Below are 23285 nucleotides of genomic sequence, written 5' to 3' on the forward strand. Positions count from 1 at the left end.
GATATTAAGAAGCATTTAGAGTGTATGGAATAAAATTTGCTAGCTCTTTTCTGAATCTAGCCCAGGTTTAATGTCAATTTATTTCATTGAAATGAACTTCACAAGTCAATGCTGTGAATTTTAATACCTATAAGCAAAAGAAAATGTACTTTGAAAATGTACATTTACATAGACCACTCACTTGCTTTCAGAGCCATTCCAAAAGCAGCAGAGTGTTTGCATTATTTTCCATTTTGAATAATGCTATCAAAAAGCGTACACTTTGTACATGGAATGCTCAAATTTGTACAAGACAAAATACAACATTTGCTTTTGCTGTAATTTTCAAAAATAGATACATTTAGGGATTAATATTTTATAGTAAACGTTGTTACACTGACCTGTTTAAAGTTTTGTTTTCATACATTTAGATGCTGGAAAAACCAAGAAAAAAATGCTGCTCTTGTAGTATGGTTCCGTGAATACAAGATCATGGAGGATGTTCAGATGAAACAGAGCAATTTATAGACGTCGGGGAATTGTCAAATTAGGGAACCAGACTAGCTTGCCTGGAACCGTTCACGGATTTGTAACCGATTGCAAACAAATGCAGACTAACTAAATTTGAAAGGGGCATTATTAAAAAAAAAAAAGTCAGCTTTTTTTTTTCCAACGATGGTCGACCGACAATCATTGGAAATTGATACAAAAAGTCCACTTTTCTTGAAAATGACAGCACACCAGGTGCCATGATTTCACAGGATGCTTGAGACTTCTATTCACTTACAGTCACATAAGGTTTTTCATAACGATCTGGTAGTTTTATTTTTTGATGTTTGCAAATATTGTATATTACATTTGTACCTTTAAAAATGGACCAACTCAAAATCTCAAAAATTGTACCATGCTTCAAAGTGTATTCATTTCAGGCCAAAAAAGAAAATGTTTCTGAGGAAAGGCCCTCTTTCAGATCTTGTTACTCAAAAATCCACGAGTGCATTTCTCTTTTTCTTTTTTCTGAATTTGTCAGCTTGTGTGCACTCAACTAATTTGCCTGTTGTTACACACGAGGCTGGTCACACATTTTGTTGGAATGGCACACTGCCAAATTAATTTACCACTCACTACCAAGGGCGCAGTTATTAGATTTGGTAGCGAGCTTCGCCTGACCTTCAAGGAATCTTACAAGATCCATTCATACCGGCACGTTGATAAAACTGGCCAAAAAGAAATACTTGTGTGTGTGCGAAGGGCAAGTACACACGTACATATTTACATATACCTTTGTACATGTACCTACAATACATACAGGTACAGAAATTTAATCATTAAGATCCTTTCTTTTATTTTTTTAAAGTATGTTCAGTTTCAAACTGTTGCATTCAGCTTGTTCATCATTTTCGTGAACATTCACCAACACAAAACAAATTCTGCATGTATGATAGGCACATGAGGGGTACATGTATGTGCACATGAACTAAACTGAAATGAAAACAATTTCAAGTTCGTGGTTCACAAAATATAACTGTTTTTGTCAACATGTAAACAGAATTAAATTTTTGACAATCAAAAAATTTAAACGATACAGTTTGAATAAAGACTGCAGGATATAAAAGCAACATGTACATAAAGTATACAAGTATGGTAGGATCAGGCTGTCTGAAGAAGGCAAACGCAGGGTTACGTGTACAATTTAAATTGGCAAACCCTACAAATTGATCTAAAATTTGCATATGGCCTTTAAAGGGAATAAACAACATTTGCAAACATCGAAAACCAAAACTAACACATTTTTACGAAATACCTTACTAGGATGTTGATAAATGACAGTCAAAAGCATCCTGTAAAATTATGGCACCTGGTGTGAAGTCATTTTCAAGAAAAGTAGTATTTTGTATAAATTTCCAACAGTGGTCGGCCGACCACCGTTGGAAAAACCTAACTATTTTTCAAATACTGCTCCAGATTTACCAATTTTTTTCAGTCTAAATTTTGTTTGCTATTGGTTACATGTTCTTGAACGAGTGCAGGCCAGCTAGACTGGTTCCCTTACCTTACAATTTTCCGGCATCTATAAATTGATCCATTTCAACTTTAGTGGAGTCAGGGAACCAGATTACTTGAACATGTTTGTTTTTCTTGGTTTTCCCAGCATTTTTGAACACAAAACTTGAAACATGCCAGTGTAACAATATTTGATCTATTATACTAACCCCTCAAATAGTTCATTTCTGAAAAATACAGCAAAAGCCAATGATGTACATTCCCTTTAACTCACCAGGCATTGAACTGTACCTTTTAGATAATTTCAATACGCAAATGGGGGAATATACCATCTGTAGCAATGACACTGCATGTATGATGTTTCACGGCCGTTCAATCCCCTTGCACAGTGGTTTATTAAATTAACTCTCTTGGCTTTTGAGAGAAAGACAGCGTTAAAGCTCTTTGCACGAGGAGTGAGAGACAAGTAAGATGTCATTATCTTCACAAGTAATTCAATATTGAAACCTAGTGTGAAAAAAAACAAGTGTTTAATGAATTCTTGTAAATAATGGTTTGGGCAATATTTACGACTTAGCAGGATCTGAAGGAATTGATGGTATGCATGAAATGTTTGAACATGCTGCTTACATGCTATCCATAGGCAATGACATTTGATCAATACCAGAAAAGACAACTCTTGTGGCAGTTAGGTTTTTTAAAGAGTATACCAGGCGCAACAATTTCTCAAGATGCTTGATCCTATTATTTACTTACAATCAAGTAGGATATTTCATGTTATGTAACCGACATACAGATCCTTGTCATTTGATTGATGGAACTCACATCACGTGGCATTCGTTATTGTTCCCATTCACGCCGCGGCTCAAAAAGTACAGTACTATCCGCCCATGGGGAATGGGAAATACTATTGAACAGTTAGGATCATGACGCGGTATTTGTGTGCAAATGCATGCTGGTGTGCGCGTTCAGCATTGCGCGTATTGTTCCAAAGAGCCAGCACTACAGCGTTGGGTTCAAACATTTTCGTGAAGGGGTGGTTTGGAAGAGAGAAATACATTTTCCTCCAGTTTTGTATTGAAAAAAAGTTCAAATATATCAAATGACAAGGATATACATGTATGTCAGTTATATAAAACAAATATTGAGTGGCTTTAAATTGTGAAATGGGAGGAACATTATCGCTAGGTAAAATCCGGACTTTTCCAGTTCACTCGGCTTCACCTCATGAAATGGAAAAGTCCAGATTTTACCTTGCGATAATATTCATCCCATTCCATGCTGAGCAACTCAATATTTGTATAATATTTCGACAGTTTCTTTTTTGAATGTTGGCAAATGATGGCCATTATCTTTAAATTTCAGCAAGCAGCTGCAAGATCATTATGCATCTACCAATGGCCCTGGATCACACTTGCTCCAGGGCCAACCAGTGTGAAGTCCACTCACCTTGAGTTGGTCCTGTTCTCCCGAGTACTCGATGCTTTGGAAGATGTTCCAGGTACATCTCCTCCTAGCCTCTAGTCTGGCTTGATAGCGACGATACCATCGCTGAATCAGTAATGCTGCTTTTAACGCTGGAAAAAATCATAATAATTGAATAGAACTATTAAATATTACTGATCGAAAACAGCTAGACTATTTAAAGGGAATGTACATCATTGTCATTTGCTGTAATTTTCAGAAATTAACTATTTGAGAGGTTAGTATAATAGATCAAATATTGTTACACTGACATGTTTGAAGTTTTGTGTTGGAAAATGCAGGAAAAACCAAGAAAAAACAAAAATGTTCAAGTAGTCTGGTTCCCTGACTCCACTAAAGATGAAATGGATCAATTTACAGATGCCGGAAAATTGCAAGGTAAGGGAACCAGTTGTAGCTGGCCTGCACCCGTTCATGAACATGTAACCAATAGCAAACAAAATTTGGACTGAACAAACTTGTAAATTTGGAGCAGTAGTTGAAAAATGGTTAGGTTTTTCCAACGGTGGTCGGCCGACCATTGTTGGAAATATATACAAAAATACCATTTTCTTGAAAATGACTTCACACCAGGTGCCATAATTTTACAGGATGCTTTAGACTGTCATTTACCAACATCCTAGTAAGGTATTATTTCGTAAAAACTTGGTAGTCTGTTTGCTAATGTTGTATATTCCCTTTAAGTCATATGAACAAGATGGCAATGGCTGATCTATGGTTGTTGATTCCCTTTTGCCCAAGAACACGCCATCAGAATACAAGAATGAAATACAAATATAAGGAAGAAAGACTCAACCATTTTTGAACGACCCAAAAATTGAAACTTGATTCCTAAAACAAATGGACACATATATTCGAAGTCCAGCATTGATTTTGTTTTACGAGAAACAGCTGACTTTTGGGCCACACTCTAAATAATTTTTCAACAGAAATGCCAACAATTAAGCGTGATGCGAGTTGTACATCCTTACATAAACGTGTACCTGTTCTGTGTATGTAATTTTCCTAATATTTTTTGCAAAACTCAATCTTCTCCCTTCCCCCCCCAAAAAAAAATTGTGTAAGCATTGTCATTTATACTTTAAGAGGAACCTTTCATTCTCTTTCACTAGACAAATTTGATAATTGTTCTATACAGTTTTGCCCTATTTTGCTTATTAAAGGGAATGTACAACATTTGCTTTTGCTGCAATTTTCAAAAATAAATGGATTTGGAGGATTAGTATGTTATAGAAAATATTGTTACACTGACTTGTTTCATGTTTTGGGTTCGTAGATGCTGGAAAAACCAAGAAAACCAATCATATTATTGTAGTCTGGTTCCCTGACCCCACTTAAGATAAAACGGACAAATTTATACTTTGGGGAATTGTAAGATCAGAGAATCAGTCTAGCAGGGTTTTAGTCTTCACAGGTGTGTAATCAATTGCAAAGAAAATGCAGACGAACTAAATATAAAAAAGTAGGAGCACTTTTTGAAAAAGGCCAGTTTTCTCCAACGCTGGTCGGCCGACCAGCGTTGGAAAAATACAGTTTTTCTTGAAAACGTCAGCACACCAGGAGCCACAACTTTACAGGATGCTTTAGACTGTCTTTCCCTAACAATCCAGTAAGATTAATTTGATCATTTCGTTTTTTGATGTTTGCAAATGCTGTATCTTCCCTTTAACTGTCAAATCTTGTGAATTGATTGTTTGATAAAACAGGTGATACGGCTGATGTACACTGCACATTTAATGTACACATTCATCAAGTGTTGTCACAGATTGATGACATCTATCAGTCATGTAGGTCTACACATTGCACACTGGGGTTTAACTCGGTTTAATACCATTAACAGTCATTTATAGAGCACCATGATTTTTCCTTAGTTACAAAGCAATGCAGCGGCACAGCGGACAAGTATACAGGTAGTTGTCAGAGAATTGTCCATATCTGATGTAGGTTTCATCAAGTTTGACGAGTCAAGCACTCTCCAACCATGGAATGCAACTACAGCATTCACAGTTGAAACTCAAGTGTACTGGACACGGTCAACTACGGAGTCGATTGGGTTCTACAGTGTAAGTTGAATGGTGTTCTGGGTTACACACGAGATACAGTGTATGCTCTCCAAACAGACTTTCAAACAGTCTGTTCTCATCAAGAGGAGCTAATATAAGGCTTGCACTTGTTCAGGTGTGTGATTAATGATAATCATAAAAATAATGATAATGTAATGCTTATACAATAGGATCTTTTGGAGATATCCGGTACTTCAGCATCATGTTATACCTTTGGGAGAATTGGGGAGAGGTACATTTCAATGTATTTAGAGGGCAAGGCAAAATTTATTGTCGCAAAAAGGCTAGATCAATTGCTGGTGGTCCATTGCAATTAGCAAAATTACCAAAATTTGTGGGGTAGGATAAGCTAAAATTGGGGTTATTAAAATTGAGAAAAAGTTTTTTTTGCACAAGTCTATGGGAATGTCTCCTAGTTTTTATTTTATCAGTAGTCAAATTGTGCTTTTTATACCAAAGTCTGAACACGCTTCACAATTATTACCCCTGTTCATCATGCAATGAGCACAGTTTTCTGCAGCAGCTCGAGATCAGCGCACTCTGGTCAGTACCCTCACAGGTTACTCCTGGGTGGAGAGAGGCAGTTGTAGTAAAGTGCCTTGCCCAAGAACACAAGCACCATGTTCCCCGTCAGGGTTTGAACCCACACGTACCGTTACACGCGAGGGGAACACTGTAATCGTTGGACCACGGTGCTCCACGATTAGAGACCTTTGATTTATTGTAGCAGCATCTCCAATTTTGTTCTTTAAATTTTATTGATTTGGGGAAAACAGTTCAGTTACAAGAGCTTTGGGGCTAACCCCAAAACAAAGTACACTAATAAACAACTAATAAACAACTAATAAACAACTAAAAGCCACTCATTTGAGCAATTGGTAGAACAGTTTAGGTAAAAATAATTTACAACAAAAACACCATTGGCAACTGGTCAGACAAGAATTAATTCATGTCAACTGCATGCACCCATGCTATAACACTGCACTATATATGGCTTGATATTCTCCCTGGAACGAGGCAGTATAGAGACAATACTCCAACCTGCCCCAGCATGTATGTTTCATCTTGAAAGACTCGCAGATAATAAAAGTGACCTTGACTGAGAGAAATTACCTGGCCCCTAGAGGATCAAATTTCAGGGCTGTTTCATGTCAATGGATAATAAGCACCACCATTAGAATAAATTGAGTGTGTTCTTCACATGACGATGTACTATTTTACATGTTGAGCTTTTTTCTGTACTGCATATTGTTGAAATAGACATCGTGAATGCAGTGTTTAAATCTGTTGAACTATTCAAACCACATTCATTACAAATAAAAAGTTACGCAAGTTTGAAAGTGAGAGCTGTACATTTGTTATATTTATCTTTTGTATCTACACTGGTTATGATGTGGGTTGCAAGTTAGAAATTGTCACAGATACTGAGAGGTGTTGATTAACATGCTACAAGTAACGTATTCTTTAATCCCACATGAAGGAAATAACAATCTGCACAGAAACATTTAAACTGAGACATTTCCGTTGGGGGTTGTGTGGCCTAGTGGTAGGGGTTCGTGACTCATGATCAGATTGGCTGGTGTGCGGCTTGCATATATCTGCACATTTAGTTCTAGACATATCAGACATTATACAGGAGACTTGAATCCCTTAAACTGCAATTTGAAAAGCAAGTGCAAACAAAACATATGTACACGTGTATGTTGAAGATTTTAGAAGTAAAACCTTTTCCAAAGTGCATGTGTTCAATGCACTCCTATACTGACATCACTATACTGTTCTGATACATATGCAACCTTAATCTGATGTCAATAATGTATCAGCAGATCTGTGCAGGCTTATCCTACTTGCTATTAAAAGCCTGACTGCGAAACTGTGATGAGCATCAAAGACTACTTAATGGTTGACATTTTAAGAGCTTTTAGGTCTTAGGCGCTGTTTGGCGATAAGAGAAAAACGGCACTTTCAAGGGCCACTACTTAGGCAAGTGTACTGAAAGCGTAAATCCAAGTTAGTTTGTCATTAAGAAACGTGTAGTTTTTAGAGTGAACATCTAGACATTCAGATCAGCCTTAAAGTGCACTGATAAGTCTGACAGCCACATCTTTTAATATCCTAGTATGGTTTAGTGGGGCCAAAAAGGATTTTATTACGCCAAATGTAAATGTAAAAAGCACAAAAACCAAAGTTTTGCGCACAAGTTAACCAAACCAGCAAGAGCCAAATTTTTGTGAAGAAATAATTAAATGACTAAATATCAGTTGATTTTTGGTTCAATGTCTCATTATCGTGAATAACTTTTATATTGCTAGGAAAATAGAAACTGAATAAATAAATATAATTTTTTTGGGGGTGGGGGGAGCTAAAATCAAAATAGCATAGGAAATGCCTACCAAAAGTTAAAATCTGACAATGTACAATAGAAAGAATACATGTTACTGTAAGAACTATAGTTCACTTGGAATAAAAAATAAATAAATTTTCCTTCATCTAAAACTTAGTGACTTAAAATAAAAAATAAAAAGAATTAGGCCAAAAAAAAAAAGTCTCCGGTTTCTGGTATGGAGCTTGCCCAAAAAGTGGTGCGGCGACGCGGCTTTTTTTTTTTTTAACCTGATTTTTTTGCTTCAAATGTCGGCTGATGACTGCAAATGGTGCCCGACTAATCTTAGTGCAAATATATGGGAGTCCAGAGAGGCCACATAAAGCTTATTCTCGACCATAACCCAGTCTAAAAACACGTTAAAATTTGTGCAGCAGCAGGATTCCAGTCAAACCAGTGAGTTTGGCGGTTTTGAGACATCATCTTTCATTGAAAAAAAAACTTTTTCATTTTGCCGACGCGCATGGCTACGGCGACGCGCGCGCATACCAGAAACTTTTTTTTTTTGGCCTTATGTAAGAGTTTTTACCTTCTTTAGTATTCAGAGTATAACACCGTAAGATGTTTTAAAGATAATAGTTATTCACTTTTTTTATTTTTTTCGTTTAAGTGTGAAAGCAACAATCAAATGCTCAAAACATTTTAAAAAGTAAGGGAGAATAACAAGTAACACAGGACATTTTAGCTCAATGGCTACTATACATTTAACAGAGAAATTATATCAAGAATTCTGGATTCCCCTGCTAATGCACAAAAAAAGTGTGTCTGAGGGCACACTTTTTTAAACCCACCTTCAATGACTATTTTCTTCTGTATGATACCATTGCAGGTGGAGTTATTTTGCAGGGTATATCCTACCATCACTTTCTTCACTTTGAGGAAGGAATTTTCTCATTAAATCCGTAGTCCATTTCCAAGTAATTACCAAACGTTCCGCATACCCTAGAGTGTATGTGCCTGACACTAAAATCCATCAACGCTACAATTTCTTGTAAACATACAATGTAGTTACTATGGATGTACCTGTGTACCGTACATGACATACAGTATTTTGCTTTACACCTCACCTTATTTAATTAACTAATGAATATGAACTCCATGAATATGAACTCCATAAAAATATTAAACTGTAATAACAAGTGGATACAATGTATATCGCCTGCTGTATACAGCAATATTCAAGTTTATACAACACCTGAATAAATCCCTGTCATCTGATTGGTGGATCGTTGATCACATGCCATTGAATTATTCGTACCAGCGCACAGTGCAATGGAAGTTCTATTGCACGGTGAATAGAACTTCCATTGCACGGTGTCGCTGCTGCTGGTAGTGGCGCTGTTTTAAATCGAGATAAATTGAATATGATTGTTCTCAACCTGTTGACTTGAACAGTTTGCATTAATAAAATATGATGAACTTGTTGAACTATTTAACAGTTTTTAACCTGAATAAATTGGCTATTAAAAGTCAACCAATCAGATGACAAGGATTTATTCAGGTGTTATATAAAACAAATTTATGAATGTTTGACGTTCGTGCAATGGAAAGAATAATTTCATGAGGTGACAGATGAAATGTTCCATTCCACGACATTTCATCTGTCACCTCATTTCATCTGTCACCTCATTTCATCTGTCACCTCATGAAATTATTCTTACCATTGCACTCACAAACATTCATTACTTGTATAATAACACTTCAGAATGTGAGCAGGCTTAGTCCAGCCTCTGACTCGCAGTGTAAGTACTGTAAGGCAATTTCAGGCAATTATTTCATAACCAGTTGAACAATACGGAGTGGTATAGACTGATCCGAATATTTTTGAGGTGATGTACACCACGTCCACGCGCATGCCGCATGTGTTCTTTAAGACAAGGCGCACGCGCATTCTTTTAACGCTATTGGTCGAAGGAGCCCAGAGCATGTGCATACTACCTGAGCGCGACTCGCGCAAGCCTGGTGCCACCTCAGATAATGCCTGTCGCCGGGTTATTCTATAGAGTGCAAACCTCCAATACTATTTTTTCTAGGAAACTGCACTTCATCAAAGTGTATGCGCCTACACACAGGTTAATTTTGGATGAGGCCACGCGCCTGCTGCTCTCAGCACTTGTGCAGGTTTACTGAACGCGGAAAGGGCAGAAAATGCCGTGTGATAAGATATGGTTTGGGATCAATGGCTAGGGCAGGGATGAATTTAAGAAGAAAATTGGCCTTAAGTGCCCAAGGCCAAATCATCGGGGAACAGGAGAAGTTGTCAATAATGTAGTCGGCTGAAGCTTGGTCATATTACCAACTTTGCCATTTGGATTTGATGGGGCCATAAATAACCATGAAATGCAACTTGTTGGAACCTTGGGCAAACTGGGAGAGATTGCATCAAATTTGACTTTTATTGACACATTCTGACAGAAAGTAGAGTCTCTTTGCAATGCCATATGTTTTGATTGAATATGATTGGGCATTCCACGGCAAATGTATGAATTTGAAATATTTTGACATTTGGACAAATGAATGATTAACTATAAAAAAAAAACACCACTTTTAGGCCAAAAAAACAAAATCGGTCTCTGGTCAGCGCGCGCGTCGATTTTAATCATGCGCGTCGATCTTTTTTTTCTCCAAAATGTTCCGCGGTAGCTCCAACAGCGCCCTCTATTTCCGCACCTCCTCATTTTTTTTTTACCAAAGAGCACCAAGGAATGGGAAATTGCACCAAGGCAAATGATTGAAAGCACCAAGGCAAATTATGGAGGACACCAATGTACATGAGGACATCAAGAAAGCAAAATAGAACCCCGCCTTGTCTGTACAATCCAAGCTTGAAGAAAAAAAAAAAAACAAAAAACAAAACAAAAAAAGCCGCGTGGCCGCGTCAATTCCGGAACTTTGGTCTGACCAGAGACCGAATATATATTTTTTTTGGCCTTACTAAGGAATACTGGGAAAATAATAAAGGGCCTCTATAATTCAGCATTTTGTCAGTAAAGGAAAACTTTATTTGTGCATTCGTTCTTCGATATTCATAATATAAACATAATAATTAAAGTGAATTTCAACTTCTTTTACTTGGAAGTAAATGTATACAGCGATCTCGAACAGCTCTGATACGTGCTTATTACAAGCCTCTTATACATGTACCTCAGGAAATATCAGGTTTTTATGTGTGATGATAAACTGATAATCATAACAAAGATAAACGTGTCACGATCACCAGACAGAACTGTGCCACACGCTCACAGCAGAACACGTACATATCCAGGCTAAACGGCCAGTGAAATTGGAGTCGCAAATGGGATGCAATGTCTGACAGCCAGGGATGAAATCATGCAGTGTGTAATAAGCGTTTGCAGTGTGTAATAAGCGTTTTCCCCACGGTCTCTTTCAAACGTCTGCTCCGCCACAAACTGTGTGTCGTATTTAGTTACGCTGCACTGGAGATAATGTTCAAAGTTGACACACTTTTTTTTTTTACATGCTGCTTCATTAGATTTTGAACAAATAAGGGCCAATTTAACGGGAGAAATAGCTTTGTGTACTGTATTTATAAAAATACAATCTTTTGAATATTACAAGTGATGACAGGAATTCCTAGATTGCATTCGGATACTTTTCCGAGATTTCAAATGAGTAAGGATTTGTGGCAAAAATGTGTCAGTCGATTTTGTAGAACACATGTACATGTATATGCATTGTGTCAAGGTTGATACCTTATTTATGCTCAGCCATGCATGCATAAATTTAGGCCTAGATAATACTGGAAATCATCCACACTACATCTGGGCATCATCAGCATCGCCTCAACATATTAACATTGATTGTTGGGGGATTTTGCAGGCAGTGGTCACCCCTCCAATGAACAAATTCAAGAAGTAACAGAGGATTTTGCAGGATTGGGGCTGTATGCAATATTTACATTGACGCAGTTGGGAGATTTTGAAAGATTGAGGATGTATCCTAGCAAAAAGGCCTGGGGGTCAGGGTTAATCCTAAGCGTGAGTTATGACTTTGTCCAAAGAGTGAAACGAAACTTGTTAAAAAATGACAAAATAAAATATTATAATAAGGCAAAAAAAAAAATAAGTCGGTCTCTGGTCAGCGCGCGCGTCGATTTTAATCATGCGCGTCAACCTTATTTTTTTTTCAAATTGTCCGCGGTAGCTACAGCAGCGCCCTCTATTGCCGCACCTCCTCAAATTTTGGTACCAAGGAATGGGAAATTGCACCAAGGCAAATGATGGAGGGCACTAAGGCAAATTTTGGAGGTCCCCAATGTATATGAGGACACAACAAAAGCAAAATAGTACCCACCTTGTCTGTACAATCCAAGCTTCCAAAAAACAAAAAAAAGGCCCAAAAAAACCCCAAAAAACGCATCGCCGCATCAATTCCGGAACTTTGGTCTGACCAGAGACCGAATATTTATTTTTTTTTGGCCTAACATACATTTTTGCAAAGAACATCTTTTTACATAGAGGAAAACAATAGCGATTAAGCAAAACAAGGCTTTGGGTTCTAAAAAACACATTCAATATCAGTTATACTGACTACGTTCAAGCAACTTACATTTTTCTGACTTGCTCATCTCATAGCGCGGTTGACTGGAGCCTCCGCATCCCATGATGCCCTCTGTGGTTGTTATGGCGATGCAGACGGAGATCTGTTTCACCAGATGTGGCCTCCCATGGGAGCTGATTTGACGCTGCTCTGCTCACCTTGGCAAAATGATCAGACCTGTTGTTCCTCAGACGCTGGGAAGGATGAGGGGGAAAAAACGACGCCAGTCAATGGCATTGAGTTGAAGTAGCTCTCATCTGTCAATGTGAAATTACCTTCTCTTGGTCTGTGAATTGCTTTTTTACATTTATGTGAAGAGTTTATTTGCAAAATGCGATGTATCCATTTGAAAAAAAAGTGAAAAATTTCCACGAATATGCAACCTTACAGAATAGAAACAGTAAAAGGCCGAATTAAAAAACCAAACATGTTTCTCGTCCAGGTTTTTGAAAAAAAGGAGGAACAGGGGCTTTTATTTTTTACTCTTAATTTTTTTCAAGATGGCCGCCATTTTAAAATTTCCTGCAACCGTTGGTGTTTCCACTGTTCAAATACACTTTTAAAGTGAAAGACAAGTTGGACAAGAGAACTGAACATATTTACAGTGTCATTTAGCGTTGTATTGGTCTATACTGAAAACTTCGACTCAAATATTTCGCAAGTATTTATTTTCCGATGAATTTGTGGACTTTTTTGGTGTGTTTTTACTGCATTTTTCAAATATAAAAAAATAATAAAAATATCCAGGCGGCTTCCAAAAAGGAAGCGGGCGGGGACGAGAAACATGTTTGTTTTTTTACTTCGCCTAACAACTGTTTCTCAACTTCATTTTTCACTTTACTGTATTCTTAAATAATGGTATGAAACCTGTCGAAACTGATTTTGCGCAGCCAGGAGAGGGTGAAACAGGTAACAAAATGGTGTTTATCAGATTTTCGAAAAATAAAGTCTCAATGTACTGATTCTTTCAATAAGAGTCTTTAGAATAAACTGAAATCAATGCAACTCACCTCACCTAATATTGATTCAAAATGTATTTGTTTAATATCTCATAAGCGGAGCCTTGCCTAATGAGCATGGCACACTGTGCTTGTATACCTAGCCTGTCAGTAGCGAAACTAATTATTGTCTTTCATCCCCCACTGTTTGTTTTGTTTAATCAACCGAAATGTACAAATTTGAAGACTGTGTTTAATATATGTATACACAGTACATCACGGTAGTAACTAATTATCAGTACATGCTGTGTAAACGATGCTGTAAAATGCAACTGACATACATTTACATGTAATCACTATATTCAGGATACATTTGGTTAAAAAAAATATGTACAATATACCTGAAACTAAACTTGTCATTTAAAACTGTCACTTAAAAAACCCATCACATCCCTGGTCCTATAGGCTTCAGCCAGCGCTTTGTTACCAAACCTTTGTTAAAATCTGCTACAAAAAAAAATCTGCACTGATTTAAAAAAAAAATTTGCTTTGAAAATCTAATTTAAAAAACCAGGGCTCTGAGAAAATGTTTGAATTCCTTCAAAGGTTGGGAAATTTCAGACAAAAAATGATTTAAGCAAGTACGTCTTTGCATTATTCCACAGTAATGGTGAAGTTGACCTGAAAAAACCTGCGAGATTTGTTACCAAACCTTGTTATAATTGCTTTCAAAATTTAATTTAAAAAACCAGGGCTCTGAGAATTTTTTTTAATTCCTTCAAAGGTTGGGAAATTTCAGACAAAAATTGGTAAAAGCAAGTATATCGTCTTTGCATTCTTCACTTGTACAAATGTAATAGTGCATGTAAGTCGACCTGAAAAACCTGCAAGATTTTACGAAAATATAGCACATCCAGGCAGCAGGTTTACATTGTAGGATCTACAACATAACAAGCTCACATGTGGCGGGAGTTGATTTCAATAAGTTGACTAGTATTTCTTCATCAATTGGCATTATTTGTTTTAGTTTGTCTATGGGACTCATGCATGACCAACTAATTCTAGAAAGAGAGACAGAGGGGGAGATCTATGCCAGAAATATTAAGAATCGAACAACAAGTCAATTGAAAAATGGGAGGCAAGGATAAACAATTACTTCATGAAACCCTAGGCAGGTGCGTGGCAGGTTGTTTTTACTCCAAGAACATTGAAGGTTTTCAAAACATTTCATTATGAACTTAAAAAACGTGTAGGTCTCTTTTGAAAGTTAAAAAACACTGCACATAATTCTATGTGGCAAAAAACCATACCGTCTAAAATTTGAAGGTTTTCATAAGTTTGGCTTTTATGTTCAAAGTTAATTGGAAAAAATAATATCGCTAAGTAAGTCTGCTAAGAAAATTGTTGGTAGATACGTGCGCTATACAAGACGCCGATATTATTTCATTATTTATTATTATTTTTTATTAAAACATGGGGTGAGTTCAATGCACTACTGGTGTACTGGTATCATCTGCCGACCTGAAGCTTTATTTATTGATGAACGGTAGCATGGATAATAGAAAACATGAAAGCACAGTCATTATTCTCTGTCAGTTACTGATAGTTCGATTTCTTTAGGCCAAGGTGCATCTGTGGACGACACAAGCATACATTAGCACATATATTATGCAGCACATCCGGCATACATCCGGCATACTTTTTTTTTTTTTCGCTTTTTTTTTTTTTTCTTCAAGCTTGGATTGTACAGACAAGGTGGAGTACTATTTTGCTTTTTTGGTGTCCTCATGTACATTGGTGTCCTCCATAATTTGCCTTGGTGCTTTCGATCATTTGCCTTGGTGCAATTTCCCATTCTTTGGTGCTCTTTGGTAAAAAAAATTGAGGTGTGGAAATAGAGGGCACTGTTGAAGCTACCCCGGAACATTTTGAACAAAAAAAAGATCGACGCGCATGATTAAAATTGACGCGCGCGCTGACCAGAGACCGACTTATTTTTTTTTTTGGCCTAACATACCGAATTATCAAAAAGCTAATAAAAAATATCAAATTTTTAAAATTCTTTTGTCTGGCTTGTTGTCACTTCAGAAAAAAAACACACGAAATGTAGGTGATTTCCAACAATCAGTCAATCTACTAAAGATGAGCAATATTGCTTCTTCAGCTTTTTAACTGACATTGAAATGTATTAAGCGCGACGTTCAATTCTCAACCTCAAAAGTAATACATGTATTATTAGACTATCACAAACATTTTTAGGTCATTCCATTGAATTATTTTGTCTGGCTTATTGTCACTTAAAAAAAACCACAAGAAATGTAGGTGATTTCCAACAATCAGTCAATTGACTGAGTTTTTGAATACCGAAAGCTATTGAGGAAATCATGTTTTGTGATCAAAAGGTGCATGGTTTTGTTTTCTCGAAAGGTGTTATATCCACTGGGTGGATCATTACTTCAACAGGTTAGGTTTGGAACATTCTCTTTGGATTTTGAGTGCTGTTATTTTGGGAAACAAACAAAATGCATGAAAAGCAAATGTCAGTGCCAGATTCATGTCTTTTCAACATTTTTGCAATGACTGACCATTATTGAGATAATATACGACGAAAACAAAAGTGGCATCAGGATTCAACATTCTTTCCATAGACTCAAACAATAAAACCAACACAACTTATTCAATTTTTGTCCTGTTCTCTGATGACTCACATTTTCCAAATATTCAAAAAATATTATTGAATATTCCAACAAACCAATTCAGTACATACATTTGGCACAGCCCTTTCGGCTGAAACATACAGCTGGAGCATTAAACAAACTCACCAATGTACTTTGATGTTGCTGAATTTAACCACACGTAGAAAACAAATCCCAAGTGCGTCTGATTCATTTGCTGTGTTATGTAGTTTCGATCGCAGTTCCTTTAAAAGTCATAATCTATCCCGGTGGTAATACTACGATCCGATGCGCGGTAAATACCAAGCGACAATGACACCCCGCACATGAATGATACCGTGTCAACAGTGATACACATCCACTGTGATGGATAGTCTAGTCTGGACAACCGCACGCACCAGCAATGAGTGTTCTCCTGCCTAGCTTCTCCCTACAGCTAACTAAAGAAGATCTTCACACCAGTCACACGCACACGGCACCTGATGAGCCAAGTGCTTATATACCTTCACAGCACGTACGCCACGCTGTTCTTCTCTGGCCTTGCTTTAAGATCCTTCACGTAATGAAACTGTCATCTTTCATCAGCGCCATCAAATATTGGCTGCCCAGTTTGGCTGCTCGCCCAATATTGACTGAATGCAGTCTGCAAAAAAAAGAAGAGAAAAAAGTGGCTTTTGATTAAATTATGTCAGTAACTTGGCTGTTCAAAAACGGTCATATATGTATTAATTTTTACTAACCAGAGAGGTGAACAGTTTTTAGATGATATAGGCTATCCAAAATATAACTACCAGGCCTAATGAACACAATATTCTGTTTGCACACGTACACTTTTTTTACATGTACATATGTTATAAACGTTTGATCTTATATCATGTGCACTAATCAAAAAGACATCTACTTTACTTATCACTAGTAATATCGGCAACAACTTTTCTTATTTGAAAGTGCCGTCATATATATGTAACCATTAAAATTACAGGCCAATGATAGACTCCCAAATTGTAACATATACAGATGGACATAGGGAAAATTAATGAGTAATATTAATCTCAGGACTTCTGTCCATAAGGAGCATCTTTGAAATGTGATTCTCATGCACTGTGGTGTTTTAAGTTCCCCGTGCCCCTCAACAAAATCAACTTTTTTGTTTCTCTAAGCGAAAAACGTAATTGCTAGAAAAATAGCAATTTAGAAAAAGGAATCTACAATCCTGGCCAAATCTTGCTGGGCCCCCAACCCCCCGGCCCCCACTCAATGTTGTCTCTCATTGCGCGGTGTGTGCTCCATCAGCTGGAGAGAACAACATTGACCGGGAGAGCGGGGGAGTGGGTGACCGTGGCAGGCTCAGGAAGTGTCCCAACCGTTTTGGCCGGGATTGTAGCAGGGGAAATACGGTACAAGTACATACAACTTCAAGGGACACCCAATAATTGTTACAAAATTATTTACATGGTAAAAAAAAAATGACAGTGATGCAGTTTTGGTGAAACTACATGTACCTTAAAACCATGGCAACAGATTTCCATTTCCTTCTTGGAATCAATATATAATACACTGCATAAAAATACTGATGAATGCAAACCAAAATTGTTCTGTACTGTCCCCAGAACAAGTTGAAAATGATTACAAACAATGACAGGGATGGCTGGTGTTGAACTTATATGCTTCCCCTAGATGCTAACCACTAAACCTGCAGCCATAGCGTTGCCATGACAGCGCTGATTGTAGCTACATGTTAGGTAGCAAACAAAACTATCTCTACTAAAGATGAACAATGGTGCTTCTTCAGCTTTTAACTGATATTAAAATGTATTAAGCACGACGTTCAATTCTCGACCTCAAAAGTAATATCAGTCTACTACAAACATTTTTAGGTCATTCCATTAAACGGGGATGCCAGTCTTTACTTTCACCATTCCTCTGCACATTTTCTCGAAGACAAATCTTTAACGAAATCTGATAATTAATAGAAGAATACATCAATTTATCTCCGTTTAAAAAAAAATTCATGGCCCGTCACTGTACAATTTCATCTTAAAGCTATAGTCCATCATTTGCAGCCATCCAAAAAGTAACTGGCGTAATTATTGTTGAAAAACAAACTTGGTTGAAAGATAGTAAGGGGACTAAACTCCCTGTGAAATTATTCTTTCTGGGAAGCTGTCATTTTGAAGTAATCAACGAAAGAAGGCCTTTCCAACGGTGTGTCTTAAGACGCACCGTAGGAAAATTTAAATTAGTAGTTCGTTTTGTTATTCGGCGAAGCGGGCGCGAGCATTGGCACGACGCACACGCGCGCGCGGTTGCTATAATTCGTCGGATCAGTGCGCGACGTCGCGTATAGCTGCAATTCAAAACAATTCAAAACATGATTCAGTAACTTTTGATTTGAAATTGAGATCCTAGAATGCTGTTTTTCCTCGGAATATACAGCTGAAGCTTAGTTGAAACTTCATCAGGTTAGTTGATCAGTACCCTTCATTAGATTTTGAACACTTTTGTTGCTTCAAACGAACAAAATGCACAAATTACAAATGATGGACCATATCTTTAAATACATCATCGTTTTTAAATGTACTGCTCAAATCAAAATACTTGGAGCTATCCAAAAACGAATATAAATATCTATGCAGAAACACCAGTGCTAAATTCTACACAGCCAAGGGCATGCTTTTTACCATTCTTTCCCCCATCCCCCAAACAAGTTTTCTGATGTTCACTTTCCATAGAATACATGTGCTTTTAAAACGTACTATGCTGCCCACTCAAGCTTTCACAAGAGCAAATGTAAATCTAGCCAAATTTAATAACAGTGATTGGGCCTTTCAAAGGGTTTAATCAAGCGCATATCATAGCCAGCTGCAAGCTCGCTCCTTGCTCGTCCCGTCTTGAGCGAACACAACTTGTTTTCCACCCATCAAAATGTGCTTGCAATCGTGATGTGGCATATCTCATTGAACTGTGACCACTCCTTGGTTTGATAAATTACAAGGAAGCCTGCACCCGTCTTAATTACAACCAGACGTTAAAAACACCTCTCACCTGCCAGAGTGTATCTATAGCTACTGCTGCAGGAGAGGTTTAGGACTATGTCCGATCTACTTTATTTCTCTGTCTCTTTTCGTTTCTCATTTCAAGTGTTGGACTTTCAACTGCCAAGTCATCATTTATCTCTTTGAAGTACCTCCGACTGTATTTTGTTGCTGGTGACCCTTCAACGAGGAGTAAATACAACCGACTTAATGATACCACTCCAGTGCGTGGATAACAGCATTGGACTTTACCCCTTTTTCAACCATCCGTCACAACACATAAGATACTATTTTTGAGAATTTCACTTCTCGTGAAATCTCAAGTGTGCGTAATGGTCTCCCCCCCCCCCCACATCACATTTTCCTTCGTGCCATCATTAATGCCATCCACCTGTAGTAACTGTTCGGCGTCACATTTCAGCAATTTGTTTTTCTGGGTTGCCGGGGACCTGGTGTTTATTTATAGTTACTGTCGCCGTGGTAACAGCCACGGCATACTCAAAAGGGTCATGACAATATGGCACCTCAGATGGGAAGGAATGAACTCTGAACTTACGATCAGCAATTATCCTTAGCTCTGGAAAACAATGCCCTGCATTTGCACATTACCAAAACAATTTTGGTGATGTAGGCCTATACGTTCAAAACTAAACAAGCCTATCCATTAGGGACTTGTGAATTTTCCACCATTTTTCATAAGTTTTGGTCTACGTGTGTTGAAAAACAGAAAAAAAGGTAAAAATCAAAATCAATTCATCCGTGAATATGAACACAAATTTTGTATAAAACTAAATTTTCTGTACTTTGTATTTTCCGTGTGAAAGAATCACTGCTAGGAAAATTTGGCTCTGGAAATCACCAGCTTGCAAAAAAAAAGTTAGCTGTTTGATGTGAATACAGTATGTACTTCTGCGTTTGCATACAATAACATCACAAGTCAAAGGGCTCCCCCAACTTTCTTCTCCGAAAAGAGTGATGTAATGTACACTGCCCACCCCCCGCCCCCACCCCCATCCTCGACCAACTTTCAGTATTTTTATGTACCATCACCAGGCAAATGTGCATTTAGAAAAGTGGTTTTAGCACATTCAATGGAGGATATTCAGGAAGCTTAGTTCAAACATCTGCAGGTGCAAATGGTACAGTTTGCAACCACCGACAGAACCTCAGATTCAGAATAACTGGCGGGCAAGTTGGGTAAGAATTACCGGTACTGGACAATTTAAACCAAGAGAACATGGAGTAACTGTACAACTTCCCATGAGGCGTGTGTCAAGCATGCAGTCTTTTCTGGCTCTATTGTCTCTGGTAGTGACTGAAAAAGCGACTGAAAATCAGCACAAACAAGTGAGTTAGGCCCCCCAAAAAAGTCTCCGGTTTCTGGTATGGAGCTTGCCCAAAAAGTGGTGCGGCGAGTCGGCGACGCGGCTTTTTTTTTTTTTTTACCTGATTTTTTTGCTTCAAATGTCGGCTGATGACTGCAAATGGTGCCCGACTAAACTTAGTGCAATATATGGGAGTCCAGAGAGGCCACATAAAGCTTAATTCTCGACCATAACCCAATCTAAAAACACGTTTCAATTGTGCAGCAGCAGGATTCCAGGTTTTGAGACATCATCTTTCATTGAAAAAAAAAAACTTTTTCATTTTGGCGACGCGCATGGCTACGGCGACGCGCGCGCATACCAGAAACTGGAGACTTTTTTTTTTGCCTTATGAATGATCACCTCACTCATATCAGGAATATATCCATGAAATACCCTGTGGTCAAATTTTGATTTTGATAAAGCAGGTTGCACATGTATAAGTATGCGGAACTTGACAGTAACAACTGCTTCATCGGCAATCTGTAGATCTTGCTGTGAGCATCCAATCCCATTACTGTCTGATTCGATTTGGTGCCAGCAACCTCACTAGGGGGACGTCTCTAAGTGTACATGTACATGTACATGTAATCGGATTACTGGGGTTTCTTCAAGCGGACAAATTGTAGCTTAAAAGCCACAGCATTTAGAGCTCCCCATTGGCGCAGGCTTCACCAACAGCTTCTCTATAAAAACAAAACCTGCCAAATGTCATCTAGTGGAAATGCCCGGTGGCCTTTTCAGTTCTAACTGTACCGGTATCCTTGTAGTTTGACAACCAACAGCACTTCTAAAATGCCATGCAATCCATCAGGAAATATTAAGTTATTATAAATTGCCTGGGGCATCTTTTTCAAGGGACTCGGATTTCTCCGTTATGATACGTAAGAGTTGATATACAGGGGACCAAAAACACACAGAAACCACAGACTTTTGTGCGAAGGTTTTGCAAAGCATGGAATGAAGAAAACCAATGCAGTATTAAACAAACATAAATCTCTGAAGCAGAGGATCTGTGCTCTGTGTCAACAAATTCTGCGGATGCTGTACTGACAGCTAATTAACTTTTTGGGGGAGGGTCATGTTGCCTGACAAATTTCAGTGCGGGCACGGACTTGTGCACAAATAGGCATAATTAATTAATATTATTGACAGCCATAAGAATTGCAGAAATTTATTGAAACACTTAACAAATAGTAACAACAAACAAGCAGTTGGGATTAATGCCACACCTTTTGACTTTACATGATAAGAAAATATGGTGATCGTGTAGTTACGGGCCCCTCTTAAGTTTCAATCAAATTAGAGTCAAGAGGTTATTTATCATTCAAAAATGACCTTTCTCTCAGACTTCTCTCAATTCTCATGACATTTTCTTGTAATTTTAAACAATTTCTTGGCGGTTTACTGTTGGTGCCGTGCGATTCAGCGTGCCTTGTGCGTTCACGGTACACCGTGGTGATCGCCACCTTTAGTTTCGTGTTGCGTTTTAGCGTTCATCATTTTACCCCCAAATTTCCCTCCTAAATTTAAAACCCTTCCCTCTACATGTATCTACCGGCATGATGTATGTTGCCAACTAGTTTGGTAAGTCAAAATTAATAGTGGATTTTGTTCTCTTTTTTTGTACACGATCGCCAAAAATATGCAAACTCGTGGGATAAAAGGTATACACAATCTGACACTATAGAATAAATAGAATAAAAATCAATCTGTGCAGTCTTAAACGATGTTTAGTCTACAATGGCTATTTGATACAGTATTCAGAATTTGTATATTTTGTATAATCAGCAGGACTTGACATTATAACAATCCCAATATGCTATTTACTGCACTGCGTGTTCTGTTAACAATCCCTGATTATTTGTCACAGTTCACTGCTCGTGCCCACTTGCTGTAAATTGCATTCCTCAGTTGCTATGGCAACCAAACAATATGGCTTGCATACCAACACGCGCGTGAAATGTATACTGTCATTTTCTAACAAACACAGTGCAGCAATGGGAGATTTTTCTTCTACATGTAATATAAGTTCCTACAATTTTCACCATGTGGATAAATGGAACTTTTCAATGATTAGGCCAAGTAAAGAAATAAACCATTTTCTTGTCTCTGTATGCTCCCTTTTGTTCCCCCGGAGGGCTCCTTTCTCTCTTTTTTTTTTTTTTTAAATTGATACATTTGCTATATTTTGTAAATATATTGTAAATATTGTCTTTAAATTTGTTTCTTACCAAATTGTTGCTATGTAAAAAGGCTTATGGCCCCTTTTGGACACAATTTTGTATCAGTAAAAGAGTCGAGAAAATAGAAGAATCAATCCGCCATCTTGAAAAATCAATGATCATAGGGGAGAAAAATTTGAAAAAAATAAAGCTCGGCAGAGAAACTTGGCCTTACTTCATCAGCAACAAAAATAATTTCCTGAAGAAAGGTTAAATATAAAATTTTGCAATTATGTAAATTGCATAATTATGTAGTATAAAGTTTACAATAATGCAAATTCAATATTCTCAATTCATAAATATGCAAATTTATTTGTAAAGCTCTCAGGATAGATTTGATATTTTCCTCATGTGTAAAAAGTCACTCCCCCCCCCCCCCCCCCCCCCCAGTTTTCTCCAATCTACAGGTTGGTACGAACACATTTATTGATTTGGGAAAATTTGCCGCACCATTATAGCCATGGTCTTCCTACTGGCATGATATAAGTTGTATCCTTGATTCATGAACAGCACCGATCAATACAATAAAACACTTCCAATGTGAGTGTAATTATCTAGGAAATACGAAGACCAG

At 37.6% G+C, this 23285-nt stretch overlaps 1 protein-coding gene across 2 annotated transcripts in view; it reads right to left on the reverse strand.

The window, feature by feature from the left end:
- Positions 1-23285, reverse strand: part of LOC119727508 (serine/threonine-protein phosphatase with EF-hands 2-like) — a 54502-nt gene that overhangs the window by 23925 nt on the left and 7292 nt on the right. The window contains exons 2-4 of one of the 2 annotated variants that reach the window (XM_038199402.1): positions 16591-16730; positions 12484-12668; positions 3433-3560 (exon numbers count right to left, since the gene is read on the reverse strand). In XM_038199402.1, the coding sequence (XP_038055330.1) occupies positions 3433-3560; positions 12484-12538 (183 nt within the window). In that variant the 5' untranslated portion in view covers positions 12539-12668; positions 16591-16730. Of the gene's footprint in view, positions 1-3432; positions 3561-12483; positions 12669-16234; positions 16731-23285 lie in introns of both variants that reach the window. The other variant, XM_038199403.1, reaches the window with a different exon arrangement.

This window comes from Patiria miniata, unplaced genomic scaffold, assembly GCF_015706575.1.
Source record: "Patiria miniata isolate m_02_andy unplaced genomic scaffold, ASM1570657v1 HiC_scaffold_20, whole genome shotgun sequence".
Classification (NCBI taxonomy): domain Eukaryota; kingdom Metazoa; phylum Echinodermata; class Asteroidea; order Valvatida; family Asterinidae; genus Patiria; species Patiria miniata.